Source organism: Gigantopelta aegis, chromosome 14 (assembly GCF_016097555.1).
Source record: "Gigantopelta aegis isolate Gae_Host chromosome 14, Gae_host_genome, whole genome shotgun sequence".
Taxonomy (NCBI): domain Eukaryota; kingdom Metazoa; phylum Mollusca; class Gastropoda; order Neomphalida; family Peltospiridae; genus Gigantopelta; species Gigantopelta aegis.
In genome coordinates, this window is record NC_054712.1 from 29,761,178 (window position 1) to 29,776,693 (window position 15,516).

Below are 15,516 nucleotides of genomic sequence, written 5' to 3' on the forward strand. Positions count from 1 at the left end.
GATGGCAGCGGGTTTCGTCTCATTAATTATGTGTGTGGTCTCTGATGTCACATAACTATAAATAAATATGTCTAGAGTACGTAGTTAAATACAACTTTTTTCTTTCATTCTTTCTTTCACCGGCCTCGGTGGCGTCGTGGTTAGGCCATCGGTCTACAGGCTCCGCAAGGCTCAATGGGTAGGTGTAAACCACTTGCACCGACCAGTGATCCATAACTGGTTCAACAAAGGCAATGGTTTGTGCTTTCCTGCCTGTGGGAAGCGCAAATAAAAGATCCCTTGCTGCTAATCGGAAAGAGTAGCCCATGTAGTGGCGACAGCGGGTTTCCTCTCAAAATCTGTGTGGTCCATAACCATATGTCTGACGCCATATAACCGTAAATAAAATGTGTTTAGTGCGTCGTTAAATAAAACATTTCTTTCTTTCTTTCTTTCATTGTTTTCCACTCCTTCCACCTGAATAACTTTAAGCTAGGTTAGTCACGATTTAGGTACATACATACATACATACATACATACATTCATACATACATACATACACACATACACACACACATTCATACATACATTCATACATACATACATACATACATACATTATACATAAATTATACATAATTAGAATTTCGAAGGGAAATTCCCAAGTTTGCTGTTTTGTAAGATGTTTCCGACTAATAAAATAGTTCTCCGATTAAACTTGCATATTAAATATATTTTCTTATTTAGAATATCAGTGTCTGTATATTCAATGTGTTTCTGGTCGTCTTAATATTTGTAAGAAGCCCACACTGGATTTTGTCTTCAAATAATTTCGTACGTACGAAAAAAAAGTATTTTAGGAAATACAATGAAATTTAACCTAGTACAAATATTAGAACGATCAGAAACACGTTTAGTATACAGACACTAATAATTTAAGCAGAAAAACATATTTGACATGTAATTACAATCGCTAAAAAGCCTCCGTTAAAAATTATTTAATTTGTAATTCGGTTAAAACTACACCAATAACGATTTTCAAGAGAGCTCTGTCAATGACGTCGCGTAACAAGTATGACGTCGTGGCCATTTTACAGCTGATAGGGTCACATGATAATTTTGTCTTAACGCGGCGTCTGACGTCAATGGCTTCTTTTAGAAGTGTTTTAAGGGATTTAAGACGTGGCTCATTATAGAGAAAGGTCTATTTTGTCACTGATAACAAAATGTGATGTTTTAAATGTACTTTGAAAAACACTGATCTTCAAATGGATTTTGAATATATTTCTATACTTCGGCACATCGAGTTCACATATTCAGTTGTTAAATTGAACCTATTTCTATGTTTTCTTTGAAGTTTCAAGTAATTTCACCCTAGCGCATTTGAGCGCAAGGCGTCCTAACTGGGGTTGTCTCAGCAGTCATGGCGGCAGCCATTTTATCAATCCCATAATGCATCGCTTCAAGGTAGCACTGCCTAGTGTGTTACATGTGTTTCAGTTTTTAAAAATAAATATTAGGGCCTAAGTTGCTGAAATTGCGTTTTGTTATAACTGACCATGTGTCAAATATCGGAGGTGAATCTAGCTCAAATACATTATGGCTAGCGAGCTCTCACCAACAATTACATTGTTTTGGTCGTTTCTTGCATGGAAATTGTCTTCCTTTTTTAAAGCTGCAATCTCGCCTCACATTAATTGGCATAATATCATAGAAACACACCTACAGTTTTTATAAAGAACTGTATGTGACAGTAACACAATTTTAATAGTTAAATAATTTTTGTTTAGATATTTTAGATTATATTCCGATCAGCACACAGTACCGTCCCTCACATGCTATATTGTTCTTTTTTAATGTATTTTCCAGAGAAACGTGACCCCACCCCCACCCCAGCACACACACAAAAACCTTTGTTAGCCACAGTCTAGACCTCTACACAATTTCCTGCACAGGCGCCTGTTTTACAAAATATTTCGTTTCAATGCTTCAAATTAATTTTATATGTACATTAAATTGTATTATAAACATGCTAAATTGCAAATTTTGCTGTAATAACAGCAAAAATAATTTATCCTAAAAACATCGACCTAGTAACTGTAACATTAGTATTTGTTTATGTTGGTTTTGCATGTCGATTTTTCAAGATAGGTAGGGCCTAGATGTCCAACATGTTAGAATGAAGACATTGTTGTACACATGATTGTAAGCATAACTGGCAGGCAAATCAAAATAAATAACCACAAATAAAACAAAAACAAATAGCTCAATCCACCACCACCCCCAAAACACCCAGTAACAACACTAACCCCACCCTAAAATAAAATACAAAATACCCCTCCCCCTCGGCAAACACACACACGCCCCCCCTCCCCCCAAAATAAAATACAACCCACACAACAAAAACAAACAACAAACAAAAACAAGAACAAAAACAAAAACAAACATATAACCCAGACGAACACGCACATTTTCTATATTTACAGGGGCATGCAATAATCACATTTGTATTATTATTATTATCAAGACCTCCCCCACCAAACCACCACCCCCAAAAAAGAAGACACGTCACCCCCCCCCCTCCCCCCCACCCAACCCCCAAACAACATTTATTTTTCTTCGAAATATTTTCACTATCATTAATCACAATTGTATTATTATCATTTAAAAATATATATTTTTTAGCCTTTTCTATTTTTTTTTCCAAATGTATTTTTTGTTACTCAGCTTAAATCAAGAACTCTCCCACCGAAAAAAAAATAACCCCACCACCACCACCCACAAAAGACCCGTCACCCCCTCCCCCCACCACCAACTTTATTTTTCTTCAAAATATTTTCACTATCATTAAATAGACTGTTTTACCCTATTGTATTACAATGGACTAGTACCTCACGTGCTCATTCAAACGCCCATGTCAATCAATCAATCAATAAAATATTTACATGCTCCTATACCACGAAGGTTTCGAGCATGTCTATCCCAGGTTCGGCCACCGGATGCCAGTAGTCCAACCTGGGACAGAACAATTACTGGGGCAATTTTGATATTTAAACAAACGGGGAAAAAGGACTTTACAATAAATAATTTTGTGCGTTATTTTCCCAAACAATATTTAATATACAGCAAACAACTAACAATTTGTAACGCAAATTTAGATCGGGCAGTCCTAAATATAAATATATTTTAAAATGTTTTTTAAATATATTAATTAGCCCTCAAAATAGGGGTGGCAGGTGACTAGGAGGTTAGGCTTCAGTCACAGGAGGTTTTTTTAATAGGGAAATATGTTTTACTTAGGGGCACCCATCGTATTGGGGACTTCGGTGTGGCCGAAACCGGGGAAGGCTCCGGGGAAGGCTCCGGGGGGGGGGGGGGGGGGGCAGTCCCCCGGACAAACCTAACACCCCTTACGGCCAAAACCGCCTACGCCTACCGCCCTAACCATCTTCCGGTGGAGTATCCCCCACCCACCCAGCACCCCCCGGCCAACCCAACCGTCGTGCCCTCCAGTCTCGGTGCCCCCATCCTTAGGGGCACCCATCGTATTGGGGACTTCGGTGTGGCCGAAACCGGGGAAGGTTCCGGGGGGGGGGGGGGGGGCAGTCCCCGGACAAACCCCCTCTTACGACCAAAACCGCCTACGCCTACCGCCCTAACCATCTTCCGGTGCCAAAACCACCCACCCAGCCTCCCCCCCGCCCAACCCAACCGTCGTGCCCTCCAGTCTCGGTGCCCCCATCAAAAATTAGGCCCAAGGGCCAACGATTCTACCAGAGAAGAAAAAAAAATAATAATAATAATAAAAAAAAAAAAGTATTTAAAAAGGGAAAGTTAAGCGTCTGGTGAGTCTGGCAATATAAAAACGTATCCTGGCGATTCCAAGTCCAGGGGCGCCTCTCTATAATCCTGGAGAAACAGAACGTTATGCCATTCATCAGACGCTGGCACCACTTAAATTTAGAAACCTAGAGCATACAAGTATGGTATAGAACCATGTTGCATACCCTAGGATAGGAGCAGCGCACCGCCCTATTAAATTCCTATTTCCTATTATAAAAAGAGGTTAAAAACATAAATAACTTATCATAAAAAACACATATTTAAAAGAGCACGTTAGTAACCTATTTAATTTAAAAAATAAACACCAAACTAAAAATTGAAACGATTTATACAATATATTTGACCGGCGAGAAGGGGGGTTGTTACTGCCAGATAACGCACCCCCAACTATCAGCTCGGAGTAATAAAACATTCATCCATCACCAACCATACATAATAATATAGACATTATAAAAATAATTATATATAAAAGTATATAAAGTTTAAATGTCGGTACATGTTTAAAATAAAATGAAACGCCTACTCCAAAGCCTGCCAGGCGCGACAAAGACACGGAGGATTCCGAGAAGTGGAGCGGAGGGGCGGTCAACGTCCTTCCAAATCCCTAAGGGAGAAGAGGCAACTAAAGTTTAAAGAGCAGTACTGACACGCCCAAGAGCAACCATCGGAAGGAAAAGAGCAGCACCATACACGTCCAGCATGGCGGCAGGCGGCCGTCTTCGCACCAATCTAATGCCTTAGCGGCGGCCGCCCCCCGCCCCTACCAACGATAGGCGCTGCCCAATCTATATTAAACATTTATATATATATTTTAGTTTAATAAACAAAGGCGACCACTAACCTGTCGATTGTCATTTTATGTTCTTTAGATGGGTTTAATACATTAAATGCATTAAACTTTATATTGTTTACATTAAAGAAATTTACCAATTTACTTCTGAATTTAGTATATTTAGTACATTCAAGAAGATAGTGGTTAACACTATCAACAACTTTACAATTAACACAGTTGGGTGAATTAATTTTTTAAATTTTAAATCTGATATCGTTTAATCCCGAAGAGACACCCATACGTAATCTTGCAATAATTTTAGTTGCCTTGACATTAAATGAAACCGGTCCAGGGGTGGTCGCCCTTGGTTTAATATAAGAATGCCACACTCTGGCTCTGTGGTTCCATTCGGTCTGCCACAGGTTACCAAAGTGTGGGTCAGCTATTGAGTTTATTTCATTAAAGTTATGTTCCACTGGTACACTGACTACTGGGTCCAGCAAACACCTTTTAGCCGTCGCATCGGCCAACTCATTACCAGTTATTCCAATATGAGCTGGGACCCATTCCATGGCTAGTTCAATTCCTTTATCCAACAATTTATTATAGCTTTTGACAATTTTAGAAATAATTTCGGGTCTGACACTATGGGCGCCATTGATTGCCTGCAAGGAACTGAGACTGTCAGAGAAAAGAACATATCTGCTAGGGCCATTATAATTATGATATCTTTCAACCCACTTCAGGGAATACAGTATGGCCATGAGTTCGGTGGTATAAACTGATATATTATCCGACAGCCTAGCCCTAATAGCTATCGGGTTTTTATTGCTATTTTTAACAATAAAGGCCATCCCTGTTTTACCAGTGATTGGGTCCTTCATCCCGTCTGTGTATATCTGAACCACATCCGGGTAGAGTTCCCCAACCACTGCCTGAAAAAATGTTTTCTGAAATTTAGATTTTCTGTTTTAATAATATTTTCCCTGACGTGGTAATGAACCCTGGGGCAGCCCGCCTGCCACGGGAAAGTCGGGTTAATCCCCAAAGTAACCAATGGAAGGCCGACTATCCCAAAGTCATTAGCAAACTTATTAAGATATGAAATAACAGATATGTCCCTATCTCTGTTAATATTTTTAATTAGTACAGGTTTAAGTTGGTTGACAGGAGAATCAGGCACCAGACTACGTATTTTGTTGATATATTTTAAACCTTGCCTGATCCTCCTAAGGGCTAATGGCATTACTCCCAGCTCAACAAGAACACTATCATATGGCGTACAGATAGCACCCCCAACTATAATTTTGAGAGCCCTACCATATACGCTATCAAGTTTCCTGAGCTGGGTCTGGCTAGCACAGCCAAAGGCCTGTGCGCCATATTGCAGTCTCGACACAATGAATGCTTCAAAGATCATAAGCAGAGTGTTTCGATCTGCGCCCCATGGTGTGCCTGATAGTACCCTTAATAAATTAAGGTATATAGTACAGTTACCAGTCACCTCAGTAATGTGCTCCCCAAAACTAAGATTGTGATCAAAGATTATTCCAAGAAATTTGACCGATTGCACATGATTAATGATCACTTCGTTAAATTTTAGTTTAAGGTCACAAATCGATTTAAACTGCCTTTTCTTATGAAAGATGATACTTTTAGTTTTTGCTATGGAAATGGTAACACCCCAAGCTCTGGACCATAGGGCTAAGTTATTAACATCTACCTGGAGATCTTTTTGAAGGTCCTCATAATTATTTGAGATTCTCCAGAAGGCTGTATCGTCTGCAAAGAGACCGATACTTACCTTAGATTTAATACTTTTGTTTTTTGTGATGAGCACATCGGCCAAGTCATTAATAAAAATCGCAAACAGGGTGGGTGGTATCACTGAGCCTTGTGGGATACCGTTTTCCAATGTAAAGATTGGGGAGAAAAAAACCATTAACATTAACTGCAAATGTTCTCTGCATTAAAAATTGTGAAATAAAAGTGAACATTGCACCTTTTACCCCCATTTTATACGCTTTCATTAACAAACCGCTTCGCCAGACCATGTCATAAGCCTTTTCTATATCCACAAACACTCCACCAACTTTGTGTCCATTCCGCATGGCATCCTTTACCTCGGTTTGAAGACGTACAATATGGTCGGTGGTGGAGTGATGTTTCCTAAAACCACTCTGGAAGGTAGACAACAAACTATTTACCTCCAGAAAGTGGATAAGGCGAGTGTTTACCATAGATTCCATGGTCTTGCAGACGCTTGATGTTAATGAAATTGGTCTATAATTAGTAGGGAGGGAGAGATCCTTACCCACCTTGGGGAGTGCAAACACTTCTGCGTGTTTCCACTCAAGTGGCAGGTATCCCTCACTCCATATTAAATTAAACAATTCCAAGAATAATTCTAGAGTTTTGGTGGGCATATTTTTCAGAAAAATATAACTAAAATTATCAGGACCAGGAGCCGTGGCCTTTCGGCCACCAAAAGCACTAAGAAGTTCTTGGAATCTAAATGGTGCATTATACGGTAGGTCATCCTTCAAGGAGCAGGGTTCATGAGGGATCGGACTATTCTTTTCAATAGTAATTTTCCTATCTTGAAATTCTTTATTATAATTATTAGTGGAAGAATTATTTCTAAAAGCAGCTCCTAAGATATTAGCTTTATCCTGGTTAGTTTTACAATTAACATTATTTTTAAGAATTGTTTTAATATTAGATGGCTTCCGTTTCACCCTTTTGATCTTCTTTAACATTAGAGTTCCTGTTAAGCGAACCACAAAACTGAGTCCATGAGGCTTGTCTAGTTTTACTAATGCTGAGTTTAAGTTTATATTTACTGTCCTTAAAATTATTAATATTTTCCTCAGTATTAGCTTTCCGCAAAAAATTTCTACATTTATTTCTGGATTTCTTTAGTTTAGTAAGTTCCTCAGTCCACCAAGGGACTGGGTTATGGTTATTTTTAAAGGAAAAGACTGGAACAGATTGCTTGGCAATATTAATAATAGCTTTATTTAAATTATTATTAAATTTATCAATATTTAAATCTCTAATCTGCTCATGATCTAATTCGACACACAGTCGCCCAAACTGGGACCAATTTGCTTTACTAAAATTCCATTTAGATTTATATTTAGTTTTATTAATCCATAAATCCGAGATATTGTATTTGGTTTTAATTGGAAGGTGGTCACTACCCAGGTCATCAAGGACCTCCCACTCACAACCTGCAGCCAGAGTGCTCGACACCAAGGTAATGTCAAGACAGGACCAAGTATGATAGGAGGCCGAAAGAAAGGTACTACTTCCATCGTTTAAACATACTAACCCTAATTTTTCAATAAAGGTATCAACAGTACGGCCTTGAAGATTGGTAACTTTAGAACCCCATAATTTATTTTTACAATTAAAATCCCCTAAAATAATAATTTTTTTATCATAGTTACCAATCGGTGCCAGAAAATCATTTAATTTATACTTAGTACTGGAAGTAGTAGGATGTACATAATAATTAAATATATTAATATCTCCAGATTTAGCATGTATGGTTACTCCTACCGCCTCGATTCCTGTATGACCCCTGGTTATCTTAATTTGAGAGTGGGAGATACTATCTTTGACAAAGGTAGCCCCCCCCCCCCCCCTAATACTATTGTCATTCGTAAAAAAGAGTCCGGTGTAACCTGAAATTTTGTATTCAACGAATAATTTAGTACGTTTAATTTTATCTGTAACATTAGCAATCCATGACTCCTGAATGGCAATAATATCTATGTCTTTATTAAATTGTAAATATTTTTTAAGCTCGGGTCCATTTGCGCGCAGGCTCCTGGCATTCCATTGTAAAATGGTAAGCCCTAGATGGTCAACCTTCTTATTATTATTGGTGTTAACACCACTATTATTAATATCAATATTATACTTAGTATTAATATGTAACGACATAATGGGGAACGGAACAGTACTAGTTGGAGAAAACTATAAAAAGTTAATCCACACTAGTGTTAGCTCGCGTCTCCAGAACAACAAGATCCCTGGCCTTATACCATGAAACACTACGTGTTTCAATGGCAGCTGAGTTAATCTTAATGGCCAGGTGATCATTCAGGACCCTGCACGCATCTCTAGACGCCACTACAATGTCATCTAGAAATAATTTTTTAATTGGGGCTTTTGGAATGTCTCGGGTCAGAAAAATGCCAGAAATAATCCTAACCAAATCGAGCACAGTAATCGGTTGTTCGAAATTTGATTTTGTTGCCCCACAGGCAGCGCCGGCGTAAGTTTTAGATTTGGTAGACTGGGTGGCATTAGCCACATTCAGCGGCTCAGTCGTTGTAGTCTGCCATGCGCCAGTTACCAAGGCAGGACGGTGAAGGACACCGGCCTGACTACCCATAGTAGACACCGGAGCAACCACTCTCGCCATAAGGCGGACCGCTCTCCTGTAATCAGGGCACTCCTTAAAGTGAGTGCAGTGATCTCCCCTACAGTTCGCGCAAGAGACAGGTCTAGTGCACGGACTATCGGGGGTTCTTTTAGGGGGGGGGGGGCGGCCCCACACCTAAAGCAAATGGGAAGCTCCCGTGTGGACCTACATTTTTTCTGGGTATGGCCCCACCTCTGGCATTTGGCGCACTTAAAAGGTGCACTGCCTTTATTTTTTATGTAACATTGTTTCACTATTTATGCATAATAGAAGTTGGAAATGAATGGGGTATCGTTGCATTGTCCTGATAGGCTAACTAAATATAGTTGTAAGTTGTAAAAACAACAACGTCGCTTTGTATTGCTTATTTTCCGATTTTACGTTTATAACGACGTTAGGGTTCATGGTTACATTGTAACATTATAATGGTATATGTTACCATTTTCCAGTGGCTTCAAGAACACTATTACATATTCCAGAATAATATTTGGCGTGTTTCAGATCGATTTTAAAGTGAAATATACACATGGTGATTAGTAGTTGAGTTTAACTGACAAGTTTAGAAAAGCGATTCAAATTTGGCAGACATATTTCACAGCACGCCAAACTTCAAAGGGCTATAACTTTCTAACCACTAAATATTTTTCCGTCCGGTTTTCATTAATTTAAATTTTTTGGTACATATTTTTGCTTGAAATAAAAAGTTTGACCACATATTTATTTTTTAATTTTTCGTTGTTCTACCTACAGTATAATTTGTAATTAACACAAAGTGCGATGCGATACCGCTTATTTTTAGCCTTGTGTTACATCACTGTATTTGTATTGACTGTATACAGTACATAGTACACACCACAGGGCCTACGAACACTCCAAACACGTGGGTACCATATGTCAGTGTAAATGTATCACTGCCGCTAGCTTTTGACAGTCAATGGCCATTATTATCAAGTTAGGTTAAATTTCAATGTTCAACCAAATACTGGCGGCCATGATTGTTTCTAGGTCTGATGTTGGGCAAGTCCAATTTCCAAATAGGGGTGCGATGCTTGTTACTCTCTTGGTTATCGCATTGATATTATGTTGTTATAGTTTAGTTGTTGTTTTATCAAAATAAACAATTAATGATGCATATCTAATTTAGATTGTTTTGTTTGTAAGGAAAAATCTCTCCGCTTGTAGGAATATTCAAACAAGTTAATAAACTCAGTTCTGTTTCAACAGAAGTTACAAGGATTTCCGATTGCCCAATATCAGCGTGGCCAATCTACGTCATAATGACGTCATTTTGTAGACTTTAATTTCGATAGTCGTGTTAATGGTTTAAATAAATAATTAAACAAATCCACACAATACCTAAACTATATCAATGTTCAGACGCATAGTGATACATTGATATAATTTGCTAATATAGTGGCCGCAATTATTAAGTTATTGTGACATTTCATCTGTCCAATACAGTAAAGTCAACGTCGACTGTTAACACGGCTCCAATGTTAGTAACGTAGCCCGTGTTCTGCTTACGGAAACCCCAATGATTGTGACGTAAATTAGCCACACGAGGATTTCCGGTGGCGTTTCGGCCTGGGAGAATTAGCCTATACTGTAATCAACTGAAGCGTCCTGTATACCTTTCAAAATATAGACTCGTCCTGCCATTCCTACAATTCCACCAGACGATCAGGAGAAGAAAGTGATTTTCACACAAAAAAATTACAATAGGTTTATAGTGGGAACGATAGCGGAGATCATGGCGGGATTATGAGTGACGGATTGTTTGACTTGGCTAATTGATTCCATGCGTCCAGATCACTTAGGACGTGGTGATGATGAAATAATGGAATAAACATGCGTCTGGAATGCGTCTTTGAAAATAAATAAACTCGGACGGTTTTATTATCACTTGTGGTGATGGGCAGACATCCAAGTCTGCTTTCCATACGTTCAGGGACGCATGGACGCATCTTAACACGACCCCTGTAATATAGCTAGACATGCTGCTCTATCATAGATCGTTTGACGGGCAACTTCAGTCTTCACTGAAAATATCACCAGTTAAAAGGATTTATCTTGAGTTTGCAAGCATTGTAACGTATTTCAAAAAAAAAAAAAATAATAAAAAAAAGTTACATCTTGAATGCATTAACAGTTAATTGTGTAGAATATTAGTTTTAGCAGATTGAATGTGTTTCTAGCCGTCCTCAGAGCCGGTTTAAGGATCCGCGGGGCCTGTAGCACAAACAGAGTGGATCCCCTTCCCAGGATACATATTTTGCAACCCCCTCGTGGAGATGGGGAAAATAAATGTACACATCACCGCAGGACCCCTGAAGCGGTGGGCCCGTAGCACGTGCTGCATGTGCTACTAGGATAAACCGGCTCTGGTCATCCTGTTTGTAATTGCTCAAATTCCATTTTATTTCCTACGCACTTATTCACGAAATTATTTAGAGGTAAAATACAACTGGGCTACTACAAACATTAGGATAACAAGAAGCATAGTCATTGTAAATACAGACACTGATATTTTAAACCAGATTTGTTTTTTATTTGTTAAAATCTCATGTAGAGCCTCTTGGTGACGTCAAAACTATTACTGACGTCATTCCGTTTAAACAGGTAAGTGGCTTCCTTCCGTTCATTTAATTTATGTCATTCGATTGCTTTATAAAAAAACCTCAGCAATACCGGTAAATAGAAAGTTTTTATTCTATATTAACCTTATGTCGCAAGTGAAGTATGTCATTGTTTAAATATGTTAAAGAGTGTTTTTGTTTAACGACACCACGTGCGTAATGCAAAACAAAAATCCGGGAATAGGTCGAGCCTGTCTGTAATTGTTCTTTTAAATATCCTCTTAAAATTGACTTGAAAAAAGATAGAAACAAAAAAAAAAGGCTCAGAATGCATCTACAGGCGTCCTGAGTTTCGAAATTTTTCACGGGGGAATGCGTAAGGCCAAATAATAATTTTTAAAAAGTTGGTGATCATCCCCGCCCGTACCTGAAAAATGCTTCTGCCCCTGAATTTATTTTATTTTTTATTTTGTTAAAAACTGTTTAAAATGAGTCGAGATAGCAGCAATTCAACTTTCGTAAGCACCGTAACGGTTAAAGTTAAAGTTTGTTTTGTTTAACGACATAACTAGAGCACATTGATTTATCAATCATCGGCTACTGGATGTATCTGGTGGTCACTGAAGGAACTACAACATCCAGGCGCATGGTCTCCAGGATTTTATAAAAAAATTCACAGAAATCTTATTATGCCCAATTCCACAGACAGGATAGCGTATAACACGACATTTGATGCCCCAGTCGTGTTGCTCTGGCTGGAACGAGGAATAGCACATCAGGTCCACCAGCGGGGATCGATTCAGGCGAACGCTTTTCCGTCCTCTTTGTAACCGGCTATTGATGACAATTGTTCAAGTTATCCGTCTCTTGAGCATATTTAGATATGATGTAGTTTTGGTCGTGTATACAGAACAATTGTTCAAGTTATCCGTCTCGAGTATGATCACTTTGTTTTTCCCATTACCATAGTTTGACACCCAATAGCCGATGTATTTTTCGTGCTGGGGTGTCGTTAGACATTCATTCATTCATTCATTCATTCAGTCTCGAGTATATTTAGATATGGTGTAGTTTTGGTCGTGTATATAGAACCATTGTTCGAGGTATCTGTCTCGAGTATATTTAGATATGATGTAGTTTTGGTCGTGTATGTAGAACCATTGTTCAAGTTATCCGTCTCGAGTATATTTAGATATGATGTAGTTTTGGTCGTGTATATAGAACCATTGTTCGAGGTATCCGTCTCGAGTATATTTAAATATGATGTAGTTTGGTCGTGTATATATATAGCCATTGTTCGAGGTATCCGTCTCGAGTATATTTAGATATGTAGTTTGGTCGTGTATATAGAACCATTGTTCGAGGTATCCATGTCTATATGTAACATTTTGTTATTTGTAGTTCTAGCTGTGTATTTATAAAACATTGTTCATGATACCCACGTATGTGTACATAATATTGTAATTCTGTCCGTGTGTTTATAGATTTTTCGAGATATCTATGTAGGTCGAACCCACCTGCGCTCCAAGTTGCATGAATCTCTCTCATCCCTGCCCCAATTTAAAAAAAATTAAAACTTCTATCGTCACAGTACAATCACACCACCACCACCCTACACAATTCCCTGCACATGCGTCTGCTATATATATAACGATTGTTCGATATATATCGGCCGCCCCTCCGCCCAAAAACAACAAACAAAAACAGACGATAATCCTACTGAATATAGGATTATTTTAAAAGTATCGCGACTAACTTTGATATTCCATACCCATTACTCTATGGATATTACACCGGCCTCGATGGCGTCGTGGTTAGGCCATCGGTCTACAGGCTGGTAGGTACTGGGTTCGGATCCCAGTCGAGGCATGGGATTTTTAATCTAAATACCGACTCCAAACCCTGAGTGAGTACTCCGCAAGGCTCAATGGGTAGGTGTAAACCACTTGCACCGGCCAGTGATCCATAACTGGTTCAACAAAGGCCATGGTTTGTACTATCCTGCCTGTGGAAAGCGCAAATAAAAGATCCCTTGCTGCTAATCGGAAAGTGGCGACAGCGGGTTTCCTCTCAAAATCTGTGTGGTCCTTAGCCATATGTCTGACGCCATATAACCATAAATAAAATGTGTTGAGTGCGTCGTTAAATAAAACATTTCTTACTTTTTATAGATATTTGCCACCTACAGTGAAAATTGTAGGCCCTTATGTCAAATATTGTTAAAATAGCGACAGATTAATCATTTTAAGTAACACATGCGATACCTAAACCTGTGGCCCTCCTAATATAATAACCCTACTGAGTATGTAATTGTCTAACAAGTATGGAGGCTATCATTTTAATACTTCACACATATTAGAATATTAATATTTGCCACATTCAGTGCAAAGTTTAGGCCCATTGGTCAAATATTATTAAAGGGACATTCCCGATATTTCTACGATTAAACTTACATATTAAATATATATTCTTGTTTAGAATATCAGTGTCTGTATATTCAATGTGTTTCTGGTCGTTTTGATATTTGTAAGAAGCCCAAAATGGATTTTGTTTTCAAATAATTTCGTACGTACGAAAAAAAAAAAAAGTTTTAGCAAATAAAATGAAATTAACCTAGTACAAATATTAGAACGATCAGAAACACTAATATTTTATGCAGAAAATGTAATTGCAGTCATCAAAAAGTCTCTGTTAGTCGATAACATCTTTAAAATTCCCGCAAACTCAATAATGTCCCTTTAAACTAGCAACAGATTTAAAATTTTAAGTAAAAAAAACCCCCAACATTTGAACTATGGACCTACGATTTTCACCGAATGTGACAAATATTCATACAGTAATGAGGGTGAAATATTAAAATTACACTCCACATACTTTTTAAACCATTCTATATGGTGGTGGTTGGTTGTTGTTTTTTGTTGTTGTTTTTTCCCACGTCTAAGAAATCATACGTCTTTTAACGTTGCAGTCGCTGCCTGTCTGTAGGTGTGACGTACCACACACTATGTACCGACGGCGGTACGGCAACTGTCGGCGAGTGCATCAGGTCATTCATACCGTGTCGTCAAACCAGGAGGTGCGCCGACCCCAGACAGTTGTCCCGCTTGTAACCAGTCTCAAGTGGAGGTGCTATGGCCCCATCAGGTCGAGGCCTCGGCGACACGAACTCCTACGGGAGTGGCAACAGATTCAGGAGGATTTTCAGGACGGTTATCAGTCACAACACGTGCAATTTCAGACACAAGAGGCGCCTGCGGAAACTGTGCAAATAGAGCCATTGCCTCAGTACGGTGGGCCGCCTAGAACCGTACCAGACAGTAAACCAGAGGAAATGCCAGGTATTATATATGTGTGTGTGTGTATATAGGGTTTCTGCTCCAAAGCTCGCTCCAAAGATTGATTTTCTTGAGACTCGTGTCAGAAAAACCATGTACAAAAGGACGAGTGCCAGAAATATTTTCTAGCAGAACCTGTCTTATAAATTTTATTATTAATTTAGTCTAACTATAGTATACTGTAAGTCTCTTCATTTTATTTTTGTAACGTGACGTCACCTCTAAGCTGACACCCATGTTACGTCACGAGTGTGAAAGCATACCGTGGTGTCGAGAAGACCTACTCATATTATGTGACGTCATATACTACTTTGTTTTAAAAATGACGTAATCAACCGGTAGCAACTGCCGTGTACATCCTAATATTAACCAATGAAAAGGGCGTATTAGCGTCTACACACATGTGGTAGATGGTTTTTCTACCACCCCTTTCTAGCACCTTTCTACGACGTCATTGTGCTAGAATAATAGTTTCTGGCATGAGTCCTTTTGAAGATGGTTTTTCTGACACGAGTCTCAAGAAAATCAATCTTTGGAGCGAGCTTTAGCGAATACGTCTTCAGAATCGTAGGGAACA

At 38.7% G+C, this 15,516-nt stretch overlaps 1 protein-coding gene across 1 annotated transcript in view; it reads left to right on the top strand.

Moving 5' to 3' along the window:
- The first annotated feature begins 11,656 nt into the window (after positions 1–11,656).
- Positions 11,657–15,516, top strand: part of LOC121388126 (protein-glutamine gamma-glutamyltransferase 4-like) — a 63,082-nt gene continuing 59,222 nt past the window's right edge. Inside the window, exons 1-2 of the mRNA XM_041519349.1 lie at positions 11,657–11,718; positions 14,573–14,942. Of these exons, the coding sequence (XP_041375283.1) occupies positions 14,609–14,942 (334 nt within the window). The 5' untranslated portion in view covers positions 11,657–11,718; positions 14,573–14,608. The remainder of the gene's footprint in view (positions 11,719–14,572; positions 14,943–15,516) is intronic.